Source organism: Melospiza georgiana, chromosome 1 (assembly GCF_028018845.1).
Source record: "Melospiza georgiana isolate bMelGeo1 chromosome 1, bMelGeo1.pri, whole genome shotgun sequence".
In the NCBI taxonomy this organism is placed as follows: Eukaryota; Metazoa; Chordata; class Aves; order Passeriformes; family Passerellidae; genus Melospiza; species Melospiza georgiana.
Window position 1 is genome coordinate 65,089,439 of NC_080430.1, and position 20,977 is coordinate 65,110,415.

At 39.5% G+C, this 20,977-nt stretch overlaps 1 protein-coding gene across 3 annotated transcripts in view; it reads left to right on the plus strand.

The window, feature by feature from the left end:
- KIF13A (kinesin family member 13A) overlaps window positions 1–20,623 on the plus strand; it is a 104,921-nt gene extending 84,298 nt beyond the window's left edge. The window contains exons 26-40 of one of the 3 annotated variants that reach the window (XM_058044934.1): window positions 139–177; window positions 1,470–1,569; window positions 1,661–1,787; window positions 2,922–2,977; window positions 4,089–4,213; window positions 5,285–5,461; window positions 5,864–5,956; window positions 6,786–6,938; window positions 7,369–7,446; window positions 7,960–8,007; window positions 8,472–8,583; window positions 9,533–9,684; window positions 10,254–10,337; window positions 15,659–16,751; window positions 17,632–20,623. In XM_058044934.1, coding sequence (XP_057900917.1) covers window positions 139–177; window positions 1,470–1,569; window positions 1,661–1,787; window positions 2,922–2,977; window positions 4,089–4,213; window positions 5,285–5,461; window positions 5,864–5,956; window positions 6,786–6,938; window positions 7,369–7,446; window positions 7,960–8,007; window positions 8,472–8,583; window positions 9,533–9,684; window positions 10,254–10,337; window positions 15,659–16,751; window positions 17,632–17,918 — 2,724 coding nt within the window. In that variant the 3' untranslated portion in view covers window positions 17,919–20,623. The remainder of the gene's footprint in view (window positions 1–138; window positions 178–1,469; window positions 1,570–1,660; window positions 1,788–2,921; window positions 2,978–4,088; window positions 4,214–5,284; window positions 5,462–5,863; window positions 5,957–6,785; window positions 6,939–7,368; window positions 7,447–7,959; window positions 8,008–8,471; window positions 8,584–9,532; window positions 9,685–10,253; window positions 10,338–15,658; window positions 16,752–17,631) is intronic. The other 2 variants (XM_058044915.1, XM_058044925.1) reach the window with 2 other exon arrangements.
- Window positions 20,624–20,977: the final 354 nt, after the last annotated feature.

Genomic DNA, 20,977 nt, shown 5'->3' on the forward strand with positions numbered 1-20,977 from the left:
ATTTGAGTGTTGTAATTTTAACATTTTACAAGTTTGTGGCAGAAATGTTGGTATTCATGTTTTGGGTTATTTGTGTTAATTTCTGTTGAGTGAAATGCATGGGTTTTATGTTTTACAAAATGTATTTTCTCCTACCAGAAGGAGGAGGATGATGGTGGTGATATGGATAGTTACCAGGTATTGCTGCTCTTGCTGTCAATCCTGCGGCATGGGGCACAGCTAATGCTAATGGCCAGCAACTCTCAAATGAGCAAGCAAAAGCGGCTTTGAATACACACGTGCTGTGCATTGTAGAGGCTACCTGGGCTATAAAGCACTGCTATTTCAGTTTACCTTGTGACTTTATACTCTTACAGTGTCCTCTCTTCTCTAGTACTCTGCGGTCAGCTCTCCTAACTGGCTACATGAATTGCTATGGGAATAAAAGCTTCCAAACTTATTTAGAATGAAAGCAGTTTCTGATGAATATCACAGGGAAAAGAACCAGCAGCTGCAGGCATCTTTTCCAGGCAAATTATGCAGCATAAGATATTTTGTTTCCTAAAAAAATACCATAGCCCTTTATGTTGTGCAGTTTTCTGAAATGCTTGAGTGAGAGTGGAGGATGTGAATGGGGGTAGATACAGAAGCCTCAGTGAAGCAATTTTCTTTTATCTGCACAAAACCCAACCTCGACCCTGTTTTCCTCTGTGATAAGGCACAATTTATAGAGTGTAACAGAAGACTCATTTTAAAAGGTGACAAAGAGCAGAAGAGGAAATCCCCCCCCCCCCAGTAAAATAAATTTTACATTTCTACACAGCAGACTTCTTTTTAATAGGCAGTCCAACAGAAGTAAAACCAGTTAGGTGAGAATGCTGACATCCCTTAAAATGATGTGTTAAGTTTCCTAGCAATCTCAAAAATATAATTTAAGGTACTAACTTCTTGCGGGCTGTCTATGCGCTTCCTGACATATCACAGAGAAGAACCAACCAGATTTTCTGTGATACCACAAAGCATGATTGCATGATGGGTTTTGTTTGCATGAGAAATCTTTTAATTGCACTGATAGCAGCTGCTAGCAATGGAATTTTGTGCAGATTTGAGGGTGTACTGACCTGTCTAATCTTCAAGAGACCTTATGATCAACTGTTGATACTGGGTTTTCCTCTTCCATATGCTATTCAAAAGTTTGATTGCCACTTCTGTGAGTAATTCGAGGTGTGTAATCTGGTCAGCAGCAGAGGCAGTCACATTTTCTTTTCTCTGGTTGAAATCTGAAACTTGAAAGTAAATAAACTTCCTTTCATGGGCGATGAGGTACTTAATCAGTGTGCATGTCATTCGGGGGAAAAGAGTTTTCTGCATTGTGCAAGCCATTTAATATAAATTCTGGTTAAATTACCACAAAATTTCTGGTTAAATTACCACTGCCCTTTATTCTTACCCACATAGTCTCATGACCTTCTTCTCTATTTCCGTGTTAGGAAGAAGATTTGAACTGTGTACGAGAAAGGTGGTCTGAGGCATTAATAAAACGCAGAGAATACTTAGATGAGCAGATCCAAAAGATCAGCAACAAACAAGGTTTGCAGCTTGAAGTCTGTATCATAAGTGCTTTATGCCCTATACCACAAAAAGTGTGCCTCGTCTGTAATCCTAATCTCTCTCACCATAGAAAAGTCAGAGGATGATATAGAGCGAGAAGCCCGGCTGGTGGAGCAGTGGGTGGGGCTGACGGAAGAGAGGAATGCAGTGTTTGTTCCAGCACCAGGCAGTGGAATTCCCGGTGCCCCCGCAAATTGGTATGTTCAGAAAAGCCACTGGAGTTGCCGCCTTTTTGTACATAAAGTGTGCATTCTGCAAGGTACAAATCTAAGGATGTTCTGGAGTGTTCGCCTGTGATAGTACAAACTACATTCAGCTGACAGAAAGTTTAAAAGGTCAGGTGCTGTTCTGAGTGTAAGAAAGATTTGCTTAGCTAAGACATTACATGAGGTAGCTTTGAAATAGCATTCAAGGTTTGAAAATCACCTTTGAATATAATATAGTATTTTGCAATTTTATACAATTGGGAAAATTATCCAGTAGTTTGATTCCTTTCAGAAAAGGAATGATTGAAAGATGAATGGTAGAACACGTGATGATGTCATTGATAAAGGGTAGAGAGAGAAGAAACTGATTTCAAAGGATGTGTTCTCTGTTTCATCTGAATTTGTAATATATTTCTCTTTAGTTCTAGAACTAGAGCTAAAGAGAACTAAAGAGAACTGTAGTTTCGTAATAAAGTTCTCTTTAGTTCTGGTTCTAGAACTAGAACTAAACTAGTTCATCTTACTTTAAAACATATTTAAATTTGTGTTTTAACTAAGATCTTTGCAGCTGACATGCAAAAATGACGAATACAACATGTCAGGTTTGGGAAAGAAGGGACAAGAAATACTCCTCTAATTAAGTGTACACTAATGTCTCCAATAGTATTCAGGGAATAATGTAGCAATACTCTTTTCTTGCCATTTTCTCCCTTATCCACCTGAAGCATGCTGTGAACATATAGCTGAAAGTGTGTTTATGGATATAAAGACTGCCAGTAGTTACATATCCAGTTGCTTAGAGGGTGCTGAACTTAATGTATGTGAGATGACTGCAACCAGTTAACTTGGTAAGGAGCAGAACAGGATGTTTAAAACTCTGGTCCTCACAGCAGCTGCCACATGCTGTGTGGTGTGAATTGAGTTTTGGCAAAGCTCTAGATGTAGCTCTGTGTGCAGATAAACAAAATGCTGTTTGTGCCACACAGGCATTCAGAGTAGCCATCAGAATGTTAACAGCTTTAGCCATTGGTTACTCTTAATGAATATTGCATGGAGATCTGTTTGCCCAAATTAGCTTAGGTATGAATTTGCCTTCTTTGTTGTGAGCAGTTTGTTTTGTTTCAGGATTCCACCTGCAGGAATGGAAACACATATCCCTGTCCTCTTCCTTGATCTGAACGGTATGTTGTAAAAGCAGATCAAAAAACTTGTGGAGGGATAAATGGGGCTTAGTTTGGGTCAATAAATGATTAAATGGAAGAATGAACTTGAAAGGTGTAAGAAATCAAACAAGTCCTGGCAATGACGTTGTCTGATATGGCTTTTAAGGTGCTTTTGGTTTTTTCTGTTGTGTATGTTGGCATAATTAAGTACAACTATTTTAGAATAAGGACTAAAGTCAGGGAACACAGCATCACTGTACTCAGTGATAGGCTGTATGACAGAAATTATGGAAGAAAGCAAGCTTAGTTTGAATCAAACAGCAGATGAAGTAGTCCTGTAAGTGTTTTGACATACAAATTCACATGTCATTAAAGCACTGATAGAGAATTTCCCAATGCTTTCAGAGCTTTGTCCACTGATATTCATGTAGACTTTTAAACAGCTCATTTAATGAACACTGTGTTAGGGCTATAATGAGCTTTTTTAAGTCTCCTCCCTTTCAAGGTATTTAGTTCTAAATGCAAGAAGAGTACTGATATGTATTCTTAAGACACTGATACGCAGTAACAAGAAACTAGAGGTAGCTCCACATTTAAGGACTGTTTAGGAAGCAAGTCTAATTAAAAACCTGAACATAAAGCACAAGAGGATCTATAGGCCTTATCACATCCAGCACTGGAATGGTGCCTATTACACATATTTATATAGGCAATGTGTCAATAACCTGCTTTAGCTGATACTTTTGGAAAGTGAAATACGCTCTTCCTTCATCTGTGCTCACAAGGAATGGTTTGTTGCAGTGTGGTTTGTGGGTTATTTGGTTTTCTTTTTTGTTTTTTTTACTATCAGTAGAGATTAGCAGACAAAAAAATCAAACAGGATATTTAAACAGGTTCATTGTGTCATTGCACACCTTTTGTTTGTTTAGCTAAAAGTGTGATGTAGCCAGAACTGCTATTCTCCATTTCTTTTGTATGCTGAAATCATCTGCAAATGCTGCGTAGTAATAAATTAAGTAGGATTAAATGTATTATGAAATATGGATAGGCCTTTATTACAATTTTGCCTCTATATATTCATATCCTTTGATATAAAACTATTTCATTCTTTGCACATTTGTTTCATTAGCTGATGACCTCAGTGCCAATGAACAACTTATAGGTCCCCATGCATCAGGAGTTAACTCAATACTACCAAAGGAGCATGGGAGCCCATTCTTTTATCTGCCGATCATAAAACACAGTGATGATGAGGTAAATTGTTAGCAAGCCTCCTTTTTGACAACTGCAGCTTGTGTAAATGCTTTCTTCTTATGTTTTTTTTCCTACTTCTATGTATTTAATAATTATTATTATTATTACTTTTTTGTCTTAGAAGTACCATCTGCATCTAGTGCTGCCTTTATTTTCCAGCCTAATTATTTAGAATTTAAGAGGATATGACTGGTTAGCTCTTTTGCCTTAATTCAGAGATGACAAATCTTAGCTCTTGGCAAACAATTATTCAACTGCCTGACTCAAAATCCCTTTTCCTGCTTTCCTCACTCCTTCTTCATTCCTCTTGCAGGCTCTTAACTCTTCCGAGAAAATGACTTGTTTTATTGTGTGCACTAGGCAAAGCTTAATACTTAAATAAGAATTCTTTAATTTGTAGTTATTAGTACAAATTACTACAAATTATTGTAGTTATTACTACAAATTACTACTAGTAATTACTGGTTTTTAAATATATGGTTTGGGAATTGTTGGAAATTAATGGTTCTGAATCCATTTTGGAATTTCTTAACTGACACTTTCCATGTCCTGCAACCACTCAGGCCATTGTTTAAGAGACTGTTTCCATAATAAAGAGGACACCAAAGTTGGGGGGAAGACAGAGGGAAGGAAAAAAAGTTCTGCAGAACAGGTGCAGGTTTATTCTGTCTGGGCTGTTAACCTAATCCAACATAGATGAAAGATTTTACATTGAAATTAATATACTTCTAATGTAGTAGCAGTAGGATCTGTATTCCTTCATCCAGTCTTTCTTCTGCTTTCCTTTCTGTCTCCAGACGTGTGAAAACTTCCTTTTGGGACAGGGTTTGCATAGTGCAGAGATTGTGGTCATAATTATTTTCCCCAGTATCTTAACACCTATTTTATGATTTTTCTGATAAATTCTTTACTATGAAAGGAGATTTGATTCCACTTTGTTCAATTAGAGTGATTTTGCTCTCATTAAGGAATTATTCTACTTCATGTTAAATCATTGTAAATGATACCTGTTTTTAGAATAATATAATCTTTGATTATACTTTCCTTCTTCCACATAATTTGTCTGCATAGGTTTCAGCCACTGCTGCCTGGGACTCTTCTGTCCATGACTCAGTGCACCTCAATAGGGTAACTCCTCAAAATGAGCGAATTTACTTAATAGTGAAGACCACTGTGCAGCTCAGTCACCCTGCTGCAATGGAACTGGTATTACGCAAAAGGATTGCAGCCAACATCTATAACAAGCAGGTAATAAGTTTATATATTATTTTATTCCTTGTTTTGTTTTATATTCTTAATTTAATGAATGTGTTTTCTTAGCTGCTTGCTTAATTTTGTGAGTCTGGTCTCCCCGGTTCTTATGAGAGAGAAATGAAAACGAGATTTTTATAGGTTGCACTGAAGTGTGTACTGGTGTATTTCTTTGAACTGTCCATTTTTAGCTAATTGAACTAAGTAGCGTTGTGTACTGAGCACAATATTGCAAAGTGTGCTTAAAATATCATAAATGCTAAAAAAAGTAATTTAATAAATGGTAATTTATGGTTCTGATTTGCTTTATAATCAGATTTTTCATTGCACCTTTTTATTTCTTAGGATGTCATAAATAATAATTATTAAAACAGTAACTGAAAATTACTTTCTTTCCAGAGTTTTACCCAGAGCCTGAAAAGGAGAATATCCTTGAAAAATATATATTATGCCTGTGGAGTGACTTATGAAATAGTATCCAATATACCAAAGGTAAATCATAGCCTATTTCTCTGGCAAATTCACAGAAACCAACAGAATTGACCTACTGCAGTGGGTGATACTGATTAGAAAGTAAATGTCCTGCTTTGCTGCTATGGGGCAGTTTGCCAAAGTGGATAATACTGACGTTCAGTGTGAGATTGTATTTAACTTTAAACAGTTGAAAACTGTGGGGATTTTATTTTCTCTTCTACTGTATTTAACTGAGTTTTTGTAGTAAAGTTATTTTTGAAAGCCTGTTAGTGCCTGAAGGGAAATATAGAGGGTACTCAGAGGAATGTTCAGGTTTGTGGAAACAGAATAACTGGGAATCTGAGTTTCACAGGAGTATAAATTACTTTTTACAGGAAAAAAAGTTTGTACAAGTTGTAAATGTACTATAAAATTTATTTTAAAAGTAAACAAACTGGACAAATGAAAACATAAATAGTCTTGAAACCCTGTTATTGTCACTTTGTTGCACCACTTAAATTTTAAACTCTAGGGAAATCACAGCATATTTTAAGGGAGGAAATTACATTTCCTTGCCTAGGAAGTTGTCATTAGTTGTGCCTTTACATACACAATTTCAGGTTATATATGCATTTTTTCTAGAAGTTATTTGCTACAGCAAATGCTCAAAACTTCTCCTAAGCTTGATCTCTTCGGCATCATTTGCATCTCTATGGAACAACCCTGGATCATTCACTGTAATTAGGTTTGCTGGTTAAGTTTAAGATGCCCAATTCAAATTAATTTCTGGATTGAACTGGTTAAAAAAGTGAGCTAAAACAATTGGCTTTCCTTTTTGAAACCTTGAATGGTGTAACTTGTACTCTAGGCTACAGAAGAAATTGAGGATCGTGAGACCTTAGCGCTGATGGCTGCAAGGAGTGAGAACGAGGGCACATCCGATGGCGAAACCTACATCGAGAAATACACACGTGGTGTGCTGCAAGTGGAGAACATTCTGAGCCTTGAACGGCTAAGACAGGCAAGGAAAAGGCATTTCTTGCAACCTTTGCACTGGGTTATGAGAATTCCAGAGGAGATTATGAGAATTCAAGAGGAGATGACTGATCTTTTAAAAATACTGTGTGGCTTTTTTTGTTTCAGTTGTTTTTTTTTTTAGAGATCATTGGACGGATAGATGTAAGATGAAGTTCTGTGAAATACAAATTTCCAGGGGTGGTGGATGTAGGAACAAAAGTTGGCAACAATGTAGTACTCAGAACCTGAACAAGCAAAGGCCAAAGAATGAATTTCAGACAGAAGCTTTGGTGGCTGTGTGTGCAAATTAAGATTTGTGAGTGCAAGCCCTGGTTGCTGCTGTTAGCTACACTGAAAAAAGTTGCTATCCTGCTTGCTCGGTTCTCCTGAGGAGACCATGGCATTGCTGTTAGTGTTTTGTTCTGTTTTCACAGGCAGTCACTGTCAAAGAGGCTCTCTCCACCAAAGCCAGGAACATCCGCAGGAGCATCAGCACTCCGAATGTGCACAATGTAAGGAGCCTTTGTCATTAGCATGGATGGGGCAGGGGCTGCTGGCTCTGTGCTGATGTAATGCTTGCACAAGGAGATATGGTAATGACTACTCTGTGCTGGGACTAACCAGCCTGTGGGGAAGTGGATGTGAAGTGAAATCCCATCCCCAAAATTGTCTGTCCTAGGAGATAACAAAGTTTTCAGGAAAGAGGGGAGGGTTGGTTGAAACTCTTCTCCTTTTACAAGGATATCAATTTGGGAAGTAGTTCAGGATGACAACTGCCCTGATGCATATTCCTCTTACCTCCAAATCCCTTTAACTTTTTTCATTATATAAGGGGTAGTTTCCATTTTATGTGTTCTCTCATTCACTCATACAGCAGAAATGTAGATGTCTTTATACATAATCTGGTCTGAAAAGAGAAAGCAAAACAGTTGCTAGGACTAAATGATCATAGTCTTTCCTCAAGGTATTACATCTCACAAATAAGGGGTAGGCATTTGGTCATTCTGTCTGTTGGTGTTCCATAGGTGTCCTGTAGTCGACTGGATCTTTCTGCTTGCGATGAAGATGACAAGGTAGGGAAACATAGCAACAAACAGCTCACATTCCCAGATTTCCCACCCCCACCAGAAGCAAGATGTGTTTGAGAATTGGGGGGAAAAAAAGGAAAATAGAAATAGTATTTCCTTTTAATAGTATTGAAAGCAGTTGATTTACGTAATATATCTTTGAAGTTCTGCACCCATTACATATAATTTTGCATTAAACCTTATTGCTTCTCGGCCTTTCATATTAGAATTACATACACTGATATGTAAGAAGCAGAGTGAAACTCTAACTACTTCTCTGACCGGCTAATTGCCTTTAAAACAATGCATTTCTGTGTGATAGGGAAATTGTCTGAAGTCAGTAATTGACATACCTTTGGTTTGTGGGATTTGGTTGACTCTTAAAAAAAACAACCTGAGTTTACCTATTGATTTTTTCCATATTTGCCTGCATCATCATAATACAGATTTATGTGTTTTTATTTTTTTAGGGTTGGTCTGAAAGTCACCTAGATATGTCTGACTGTTGTTCCAGTTATCAAGATGTGTCATGCTATGGTACTTTACCCAGGGAGTCACCTCGCAAGAGCAAAGATGGCACTGGTGAGATTTCATACATGTAATGACAGTGCTGGTGGATTCTTACTTACTGCATTAAACTGAAAGTTAAATTCCCAGTGCTCTTTTCCTAATAATTGTGTTACTCAGCTTCTACTTAAACAACTAAACATAAGCTGGAAATAGGGGAGAAAAGGAGAAATGTATAAGACATCCAGGAAAGGCAGTAAAAGAGGTGGACAGAATGTGCTAAATATAAATCAAAACTGTAGAAGAAAAAAAAAAAAGAAAAAATCCCACCCAAAACAAAACAAAACACTGCGCACACACACACAAAAGAACAGAATGCAGCTGCTGTTATTTTATGAATTTAAAGATGAAGATGCTTTTATTAAAGTGGGAAGTGTCCTTAGACAGGTTCTTTACATGATATGTGGATATTGTCTGTGCCTCCCTGTCAGTGCGTCACAAGTGCCTTGTTTCCTTCAGGTCACATTGAACAGGCAGTGGAGGTAGAAATATTGCTGCGATAAAGTGGGACTGGGGGTTTATTCATTTCTTCCTTGCTTATAATTTCCTTTTTGATCATGCTGCCTGTTCTGGATGGCTGGTTTGGTTACAGGGCAGATTTGCAGTCTTGTGGGCAGAGGTCAGGTGAGACACAGGAAGCAAAGAGCTTCTCAGTTCTATTTTCAAGGACACTTCCCACTGCTTTTATGACCAAGATAAGAAGGAGAAATGTTGGAGCCTCAGAATGGAAGGGGCAGATACTGCTCTTCTCTGCTTTCCTTTTGTTTCCAGATTTCTCTGAGGATCTCACTGAGCTGTGCATTATTTCATGCCTAGGCCAGTGGTTAAATACTTAAATACTGAGATTTTTCTGTGGCCAGCAACTTTGTCAATTAGCATGGCTTAACCTTCAGTTGTTTTGAAATATGATCTCGCAGTCAGGATAAGAAGAACTGAAGTACACTGTTTTTGCTTTTTTACCTAGGTGTTGTAGCAGAGAATTCCCATACTTTAATGACCAGCCCTTTTAAAGCATTTTCTCCCCAGCCACCAAAGTTTTTCAAGCCCTTAATGCCAGTGAAAGAGGAACATAAAAGGAAGACCCCACTTGAAAGCCGACCTCTACTTAGTCAAGAGGTAATCTTTGAAAACCACCTGCTTTTTTATAGGAGAAGGAGTGATTTTGTGTACTTGGCAAATCATTTGCATCTGTTGCAACAGAATTTTGTAATTCTCTGGTGAAAGTATTCGGGTCACTCTTTATATCTGGTGGAGTTTTGCTTTTTGGAGTTTTGTTTTTTACCTGAATACAGGGTTTGTGGATTTTGGGGTTTTTTTACTTCTTGGTATATATTCTCCATTACAGGATACTTCTATTTTAAAGTAGCAGTAACTACTTTATTACCTTTACACCTTTTTTTTTTTTTATTCTTCAGTAAGATGTTGGTGTGGTTTTTTTAATAGATGAAATGTAATTCTGTGAAACTGTTCTGGGGTGGCTATAATTCTGGCCTTTATTCCTACCCTCACACTCTGGGAGGAGTGCATGAGTTCCCCTACCCATTAACTTGAATTTTGATGTCTGTATGGCCAGCATGGGTGTTTCACCTTCATCACATTTTCACACCTTTCTGACTTGGCACCCAGTTAGCACCGTGGTCAGAGCTGTGCTTTGTGTGATGTGTTGTGTGTCTCAACCTTTGCAGAGCATGCCTCCATCCCAGGTGCACTGTGCTGGCTGTGCTGTGCCTGCAGGAAGCAGAGCCAGCAGCATGCCTGAGGAGAAGATTGTAAGTTTTGTACCACTTTCTGTCTCGAGGCCTGGTGGTGGGCTTGAGGCACTCACGCTACTCCAGCAGGAAAAAGTAATTGTGAGGTGGAAATAACCACTTGTGACTGATTGTAGGTTATGGTTGTAACAGTTGCTTGCCTGGCTTGCAAATGCATTCTGTCATTGGAACTAACTCTACTGGGGTTTGGTGTTCTGTTTTTGTTTTGTTTTGGGTTTTAATGTTTATATGTCATATGTCTTGTGGGGTTGGGGGAGAGGGGAGGCTGTAGTATTTACAGGGCACAAATGATCAAGTAAAGGATGGGTTAGTGAGCTGTGCTGTTGTCACTCTAATATGCCTTGTATGTTACCTAGATTTTGTGACTATACCCCAGAGTAAATGGAATGATCCCATTTGGTGTAAGTAACTGTGCATTTAGGTGTGGGTACACTATAAAAGCTTATCATTGCCTGACATGGAAGTAATATGACTAAAATAAGATTGCCGCTCTTAATTAACCTGCAGCCTGTCTTCATCATAATTCAGGTGGAAATTGAGGTGGAGGGCTTTTGTTTTAATCTTCACTTGCTAAATCCTCTTCTCACTGCTGCTTCAACAAAAGGTGTATCATCATTTCTGCTGTATGATGGTTTTGATTTTGGGGCTGTGGAACATGGCTGCAAATACTTGCTTTAATCAGAGCTTTAGATTTAAAATTCAGAACCTTCAAATTATTTCCTGTAAGTCCTATGGGACACTTTTCCACAAAATTCTAGTGATGGGTTCTTCTATTCAGCAGTTATCTTCATTCCTATCACGGAGCCAAGCCATTAAAAAACCTGTTCTGGATTTCTAATGCTGTTTTGTCAGTTGTTAGACCAAAGTATCCTGAGTGTTCTGCTGTATATATTTGACGCTTGGCTGCTGGGTTTGGGTGGCAGCTGTTTTATTCTTGATCATGTTAATTTTCCATTAGGTAGCTGACGTGCTGGCTCGCACTGAGTCACTGATACAAATAGCATGAAGGTATTTGGAAGAAAAAAATCTTCTAGTGGGTTGAAAAAACATCCCTTGGAAAATAAATTGTTACAAAACTTTCCATAGCAACTTGAGGGCAGTTCTAATCCCTTGGGTGAAAACAAAGTCCCACCCCATGCATGCCCTGAATTAACCCAGGCACTGCCTGTGCTGCTTTCCACAGATACACAGAAGCTTTCAGAGCTAGGAAAGGGCAACATCCTGCCACCAGGCTTTGCCAGCTAGAGAGGAACTAATTCACTGAACACTCTAAACCTGCTGTAGCAAACAGGGCCATAGAAATAGGTGTTCTTTCAGTTCTCAGCTGCTTGACTCCTACTGACTTTTCCCTTGTATCAACACAGCTTTTTGTTTGGTTGCATAGGAAGTCAGATCAAGGGAACTGATCCACCCAGCTGACGGCTTGACTACCATGGGGTTTTCCATTTGGATCTATTCCTCTGTCTGATGGCTTTTTAGACCCTTGAGGGTCCTGGGAATACAGGCAAGAAGGAGCAGCTGCTAGTGGGGAGGAGGTTGACAAAGCTGGTTGTGTAGCCCAGACAGCCTAGGGTGTTGTGTTTAGCAAGTGATGCTTCTGGAGGTTTTATTGCTTTAGGAAAGAAGCCTTTGTAGGCTGTAGGCTTCCCAGGCTACCCCATTTTTCAGAGCTGCTGTGAGTCCTATATTTTAACTAGACTGAAGTATTCCAATATTCAAAACACATCTGCCAAAGGAAGGGGGGGGAGGGGAAAGCAGTTAACAAAAATATTTTTGATTGGCCTGAAATAGAGCATTCAACCTGAAATTTCAGAGAGTAGTTACACATGCTTGATATTGCAGCTGTATCCAAACAGCATGATATATATAGGGGCATGTTCTCTATAATATAGGAATACAATGACTTATGTTAAGGTCAGATTAAATGTTCTCATATTAAGTGTATCTAAATACTACCAGTAATTAACATGTTTAAGAGAGGGTTTGCTGAGAGGAAGCCCTTCTAGCAGGCAATAAAAATTGAGGCACCTGTGGTGCAACCACTAGATAAGTATTACTGATTTTTAAATTAGTAAAATGGGAACTAACTTGTTGAGGTTACTTGAGAAGTGTAATTTAGGGATTTGAAAATGCAGATGCAAAACAGGTGTAAGGAAGCTGCTCTGTGCTCTTGCTTATTTTGCTTCTTTACTGCTAGAACTTGATGCATAGTCTTGTCTCATTAGTTCTTACTGTTGTGGACTTTCTGTTACCAGTTCTTAAATCTGCTTTTCATTATAGTCATTCTGTTACATCCCAGGGGAGTTGCTGAAATTTCTTGACCAATTTTTCAAAGATTTTATCTTTATTTATACCAATACAAGGTATAAATAAAGTAGGTACAAGGCACCTTCTTTCTTTTTTCCCCCATCTCACATCCACAGAAATTTGAAAAACTCTAATATTGCTTTGTTTCTGGAATTTCCCCATCAGGAAACTTAAGATGAGCTCTGAAAGGAACTATGTCTTGTCCCCAGCAGGGGCATCTTTTTGTTTGTCACAAGGTGGTGTCTCCTCACCTATTCACAGTGTTCTTCAGAGCCCATGTTCTAGTAAGAGGGCTGGTTCTCTGTAGCTGAGCTTTTGTACTTGTGATGACAGATAACCCTGAAATGGCACTTGACTGACACTGTGGTTACTTGTTTGGCCTTTCCTCATCATTCACCAGTGTCTGTATGTCTGTAGAACCATTTCTCAGTTACAGCCTCTTATCCAGTCTGATTCTGGACAGGGACACCACCAAGGTGAGGTTTTTTCAGTCAAATGAGGAATCTTATAAGTTTCAAAGGAGGCACAAAGAACTCTTACAAAAATACATTTTGGTCTCAAGGAGATGTTTAGCCAATATCAACTAGAAATACTTTCCTAATTAAATGTTTATTAGTTTGGAGTTCATACATAATCTTCAACTTTATATTTGATAAATTCTTAGTTTTTAATGTTTAAAAAAAAAACCACCCAAACTATAAGGTTCAGCATAGAACAAAACTTAGTTTTGAACAAATAAAATTGGTAAAAGGGAAGAAGTAAGCAGAATGATTGAGAAAACATCCCTCAGAGATGAGCAACTGGTATCCTGCAATATGCAAAAAAGATACTTTGCATAAGGCTTTGGAAGGATATTTGTAGTCTCAATAAAGTAGGTATTAATTTGTTCCTTTACTTCTAAAGGAGCTGTGCATTTCAGATGTAAGTAGCAAGATTTTCAAGAGTATAAATAATACTCAGTAGTCTTACATGACATTTTATAACACTATTGCTCCTCTTCAGAGAAATAAATAATTGCAAACTAAAGCCTTCATCCAAATTCTGTATTAAATACTCTGGAAGAGTGCCATGAAAACTAGAAAGCAAAGGATACCAAGCCTTTACTTGATCAAATATTAATAATCTGAAATGTGGTTGGATTTGTCAGATATACTTAGACAAGTAGAGACATCCTGTTGAGATACTGATAGCTGTGCTAACAAAAAACTTAATATTATTGAAAATATTGAGTCATCTTAAGAGGCTATTTTGCATGGGCAATACTGAATTATATTTGCTATGAGTTTGAACTTGCTAAGAATGGACATGAGACCTTTTTACAGATACAGGCTGTCTGACAAATGGGGAGAGGCTGGAATATCTGGTGCTGTTCAGCCTTAAGGAGACCAGTCACAGGGGTATCTTATCAATATATAAAAACACCCAATGGGCCAAGGCAGACTCTTCTCAGCAGTGTCCAGTGGCAGGACATGAGCAAATCAAAACTCATGAGATTCCATCTGACCACAAGATGGAACAAGAAAACACTTTGTCTGCTGTGAGGGGGGTCAATCACTGGAATGAGTTGTGCTGGAAGGTTGTAGAGATCTCAAAACCCACCCAATTGGACTCTGTCTTGGACAACCTGCTCTGTCTGACCCAGCTTGAGCAGAGGGAGATTGGGCTAATTGACCTCAAGAGGTGCCTTCCAGTCCAAACAATTCTGTGATTATTCTGACATGGGCAAACTGAGCAAATCTGTTCCCTGTCCGGGCATTGGAAGCTTTGTTATACAAAGTTATTTGAGCAGTCTTGGCTACTTTGAAGTGAGGAAACATTTTCTAGAGGATGTTTAAACTGATGTATTGGTACACTGTTAACTGTTGGTTAACTGTTCTGCTTTTCCTTTGACATTGGTGAATCACAGCAGGTGTCTGAAAGCATCCAGGCACTTCAGATATCACACAGGATCTGCCTTGATCAGAGTTTGAAATCTGTGATGCAGATAAAGGAACTGAGAAACAATGGGTGCTACAGTTTCTTTAAAGGGCATCAGCCTTTTTTCTTTTTCCTAAAATACAATTATTTGTAGTAGAAATTTCCTATAAACTAACCATTTTTACTATATATATGTGTGTATACATACACCTATTTTTATACCTGCATATATATGTGTAAATAAAGATATATATGTATATAATGAAGGAAGTACTTAAAGAAGCACCCAAGTAGAGTCCTGCCTGCAGTATTTTATCTTGGGGGAGCAGCCCTACCATGTTGCCAGATTCAGATTCATCTTTACGGACTGAAGTTCTCAGCTTCATATGGACTCCGTGAAAGCCACATCTGTGGTCTAGCCATGGTGCATCCCCACACATCAGAGAGGCACCTCCAAATTCTGCTAGGATGATTAGTGTCAATTATTTCCCTCCAAACACGTACATGTCTGCATAAAAATGCTTCCTTGAAGATCTGCTGTAATATTTGATCTTTTTGCTTGTATATTCAAACATCCTGAGCATATTCAGCTGTGATAGCCAGGGGTAAGCAAAATTATTTAGCCTTGCTGATATCAGGTTAATAGAAAATCCCACTGTACAAAGTTTTTAATAATCCCAGAGTTTTAAATAACCGGTATTGCAGCAGGGACTCTTTAAGGCCGTTACCATCCATATTTGTGTTTATCCTGTTAGGTAGTGAATTAACTCTATAAAATACCTTCAGTAGGTTTAATTAGTCTAAATCATGGGGAAAAAAATTTGTGTATGAAAATATGTAACTTTCCTTTAATTGGTTTATATTTTCTGAACTATTCAGAATTTACTTTCTAAAAATTGAATAGCTCAGTGTACTCAGTGTAGATAGGACATGTTCCCAGCAGCTCTTTTCAATGGTGTCCTCCATTCTTCAGAATAAAGACTATTAAAGGTACATATTTCTCCATGCTCAGAAAGGAAAAAATCAAGGATGGTTAGTTTATTTTGGGAACCTCACTGTCACAGGTTCCTAATCCTAATTCCTCTTCTCATTTGCAGGACTCTGAGGAGGAAGACAGTGAGTTGGAGGCCATTAATAAGAAACTGATAAGTCCACAAAGTTTTCAAAATTTCCGGCCTTATGTACCGGAGGAGTTTGCTGACTTCAGTATTTACAATGCCAGCCTGGAGAACAGGGAGTGGTTTTCCTCTAAATCAGACTTCATGAGCTCACGTGTTCTTGAGAAAGAGGTGTCCCGCAGCCCCACCACTAGCAGCATCACTAGTGGCTACTTTTCCCACAGTGCCTCTAATGCCACCCTGTCTGACATGCTTGTTCCCTGTAGTGATAGCACAGACCAGCTAGCCAGTCACTCCAAGGAGCTGGACTCTAGTGATCCCTTGGGATCATCCCTTGCACAAGATTTAAGATCTTCCTTAAACAAGGAATGTCGAGAGTCAGAAAAGGAGTTAGTGAGAGAGAAGTTACCTGTGGTACCACTGAAAGAAAACAGTGCCTTAACAGAAAAAGTATCACTGTCACTCAGTGCCACTGACAGAGACTCTCAGCAGTTACCCAGAGCTGGATCCCTCTCAGCCCTGAGTTCCTTGGATGGGAAAAACACCATCGAATTTTCAGCACACGAGGTGACGGTTGAGCACACGACGGACATTGTGGAAGATCACTCCTTTACTGAGTTCATGGGCGTTGAAGATGGGAAGGACTTTGACCATTCAACAGCTCCACAGTCGTGTTCCCTTCTGCCCTCTAACGGAGCAAGCGCCTCGGAGTCACCCCGGGGCCCTGGCAAGGGGCAGAGCCCGTGCCTGGGCCAGCAGAGCTCTGCAGCAGGTGACAGCTGGCTTGTGGATGCTGGGGAAAGCCCTTTTTGTTCTGGACTGCTGAAAGACTCTTCAGAGCCTGAGACTTATCCCGACACTTCCATGGACGATTTTATTACGAAGGACCACTTGGATGGTTCTGACTGTGAAGAAGGTGCTTCTGCAGATCCAACCCACATCTTGCCCAGCTGGGTGGCCGTGGGCGAGCAAGTCTGTGTTGGAAGTAATAAGATGGGCACAGTGAGATATGTTGGAACAGTCGACTTTTCAGCTGGAATTTGGGTTGGAGTTGAACTCAATGTTCAGCTGGGTAAGACTAAATGTGTTCTGGGTTATCTATGCAGCTAGTGTGACCAATTTTTAAAGTCACAGTACAATCATTTTGTCCAGTTCAGTCCTGGGAAGTACTTCCCGTTTCCTGAAGCTTGGTATCTATCCCATTTCCTTAAGATTGGTACCCAATCATCAGCTTTCTGGTTATAGGGATGCTCTGATCCACTTCTAACTGTCTGAAAGCCCTGCTTTTGCAAGTTGTAGTAGTTCCCCATTGGTACCTATCTGTTTTCACAGGCCAGAGGAACAAGCAAAACCTGAAGTTGACATGTTATTTTTAAATCATTGTGTACACATTCATGAACAGTATCAACAGTGTGCTTCGCTTGTCAGATAGGTTTGGTGTCAGTGACTTTTAGAGATGTATTGTTGTTTTCCACTGGGGAAAGATGAATTCCAGAGCACAGGTTTTCTGTTACTTGAGAGGGGTTGGAAAAAGTCAGTGCTCTGCAAGTGTTAAGAAACTTCTATAGAAATGCTTCAGGTAATTTAAAAATATGTTTTTAGTTTAACAGGTAACATCACTTATGCCAGAAGTTTGTCTCCAGCTAAATTTTAAGCTTTGCAAGTAAATGGTTTTGAGGACAGTTTATTTTGCAATATGAACACAAGCTTGGCTTTTTAAACTGTTAGTTAACAAAGCAATATTTTAGAAAATCATCTTTTTGGTCACATTTTAAGCCCTCCTTTCCAAGTTTTGTTCTCCCTAGTGTATGGCGAGCATCTGGCTCTGTCACTCAGCAGGAACAATCTTGACTATTTGACAGATAACCAAAGCTATTCACACTTCAGCGCCTCAATTGTATGTGCTAATTGCAGCACCAGCGTTTAATCCTGTGCATTTCTTTCCATTGAAGGGAAGCACGATGGAATTGTGAAAGGCAGAGAGTACTTCCACTGCAAACCACGGCACGGTGTGTTCGTTCGTCCCGGGCGCCTCAGCAAAGCACCAGCTCCCGCAAGGAAATGGAATAGCACTTCCCGGTCTCAGGCATCTTCCACTTCAGAGAAACGGAAGAGTTCTGTGCTTCAAGGCTCATCAGCCACTCCCAAGACAGGAGGAGATGTCCTCTGCCATTCAGGAGATGCAGCGGCTTCTGCTTTTTCTAGGAAACAGGAAAACAGGAAATCTTGGATTAACTAAACCGCAGTATTTTTGCACTTACTACACGCATCGCTGTGTAGAAAACTCTACGGATATTTGAAGCTATTGTACATTTTAACCTGTCCATATGGAATGTGTATTCTCTAGAGTCCTTGACTTAATGCTCTAATTTTTTATAAATAATATATATATTATATATATATGAATGTGTATCTATAGTTTGTCTGCCAGTGGGCAGATACGGCTGCACACTAAAACACAGTTAAAGCTGATTGTAGATAACTGAGGTACTGGACTATTTGTTACGCAACAACTTGGGAGATATATTTTAAACAACAAAAGATATTTTATTGAGGAAAAACCAGGATGTGAATTCTTTAAAAAAAAAACCCAACCGCTGTTCTTAATTACCAAAGAACTTGTTTTAGACCGACATATTTGCTGTTTATATCTTTCTATTGTAAATGTTTTAACTGGTAACTTGGTGCCATGTTCCTTTCAGTCACTGGGCACCGTGCAGCCTTCCGTGTTTAAGCACACTGAGATATCCAACTGCTTCATATGTTTTGTCTTCCTTGAGGCCTGCCACTGTGCTGACTTGGCATGGGAATGACTGACGATGCCTGAAGCTATGAGTCTGGCATTTCACATGTTAGCAAAAGCCAGCTGGGCAGTTTGACTGCAGAAACAGTATTACTGCAAGGGTGTGAGAGGACAACATTCTGGGTTTTTTAGGGGGTTTTGGGTTTTTTTTGGGTGTGGGGTGGGGAGAAATGGGAAATAAAGAAGCAGTAAATGGATCATGACTGCAAACTTTGCACTTGTTACTTGCTGGTTTATTATCAAGATGAAATAGAACCTGCTAAAGTAATTTTAATCTGTAAAGTTTATTTTAATAATGGGAATGATGGAGGGATTTATGTCTGGTGCTCATGAATTCCTAAGAAGGTTGTTCCACATGTAGATACTGTAGATGCCTGTACAAGTGTTCTGGATATTTGTAAAGCAACATGGTAAAAACTGAGTGAAGTGAATGGCCTGCTGTATCTTTTCTTTGTTCCTTAGCAAGTGGATGATTGAGATACCTGGGACCTTACTGAAAGCTGCTGTTCTTTCTTTGATTGTTGTGTACAGTAAGCGGACTCTCGTATTTTACTATTTTCTGTAAAGAACTGTAATTTATATATTGCCATACTGTATTTAATTGGTGCAGACCTGTTGTGTGTTAGAATACAGACTGTTTACTTGGGATTTAAAAAAAAATGGTTTTCTTGTGTTTGGTACAATTAGGCTTCATGCTCAAAGAGGGAGCTGTTTCTAGCTGGTGCTGCTCAGATGTAAAGGACTTGGTAAAAATGCTGAAGGATAATGTGGTTGGAGTGGACGACTGGATGGTATGAATCCATCTTAGCAATGAGCCTCAGAGGAGAATAGCAGCCCCTGTGGATACACATTCCTCACCTTCTGCTTTCCCCATCCCTCCCAGGAGAGGGAGTGAAGCCAGGAAACTCCTGCCACAGAACAGAATCCTGTGGGTCAAGGGGAGATGGGACAAGTTCCTGGAAGACAGACAAGAGAGGATCATTGCTAAATATATAAAGGCCTCAGCTGCTGGCAGCTGGGAGGGCAGTGTGCTGGAGGAGGCAGTGAGAGATTGTGAAGTACAGTGCACTTGCCCTTGACATGGCTTTTGTCCCTTCTCAGACTGCAGAATTCTTAAGTGTCAATTGATTTTGAAATGTGTATCTTTGCAGAACAGTTCATGCTTCTGGTGTCCACAGTGAGTTGCTCTCACTGCATTAATGACACTGCTGCTGGAGGAAACTACTGTAGTAGAAAAAGATTTTATGCAGAATTATTTTATCGGGCACAGATGACTGTGGAACACTACCAGGTGTCAATGCCAAACACTCCAGTGTCTTGAAGTTAAGTTTAGATGTCACTTCAATTCTTTGTAAACCTTTTAGGAAATCTACTTACACATTGGCGTTAACATATTTGTACAGGACCAGTACAAACAATTTTGAAAATGAGTGTGGCCATTTTCTTATGGCACACATTCAGTAGTTACACCAGGTTACCATCAACCAGCATCAGCTGGGCTCTTCATTGTTTCAGACCACTGAGAATACAGAATGCATGATTGATTGCTTCAGAAACACTGGGATAATTGTGCTCTTGGAGTAGGCAATCTGTATATGCCAAAGAGACCAAAACAAGCCAACCTTGTGTCCTTCTGTACCCATTTCACATAACCTATGCCATTGTGAGTTCTGTTGTTGTTTAAAGACCTGTACTTTTGCAAATTTTGCACATTAACATGCCCTGCCCTGGGCTGGTGTAAAGTTAGAAGGAGCACAGCTAACGGGTGCAATGATGTGATAGGAAGATGAAAGCTCCTTGGTCGATGCGCTCCTCAAAACTCTGGTACATAAACAGAAGTATTTGTTTCCTGTTAGCAATGTTAAACTAGGATTTTGCTGTCTTGAACTTTGGATTCCAAGTGGAAGAAAATTGTGGTGATAGTGCAACTGTGAATTGCTTTTTTTTTCTTTTTAATTTTAACTAGCAGCTGCCTAGTAAGCATAGTGTACAGTCTGTAGCAAGATCTCAATTTTCAAAAAACCAAACACCAGTCATGATACTGAATAACATTATGCAGAGCCAGTCCCTCATTCAACAAACCTGCCATCCTGTTTGTTTTCCCAATCTGCACAGAATTAATGGATTTTGACATCAGGGTCATTAGAATGCTAAGTAAGATCATGCTGGCCTTCACCTTGTTTTCTGAGTGTGTTTTCTGTGCTGGTTTTTTTGAGCACGCTTGCCTTTACGGAGACACGGAGCGCTCAGGGAACAGCTGTGACAGCCCGGCAAGCACCAGCACAAGCGTTCAGTCAGCACCACTGACTAACAACAACATTCCCGCACCAAAGGCTTCCTTCGAGTTTGCAGCTGGAGGCAGAGTACGGAGTGCTGGAACTCTAAACAATAACAAGTGCCACGGAGCAGGGTAAGGAGGGAAAGGTCGGCTGCCATCTCTGGGAGCAGCTCTGGCTGTGCCCTGCCCTCAGGTGAACCCGCTCAGGTAACTCCTC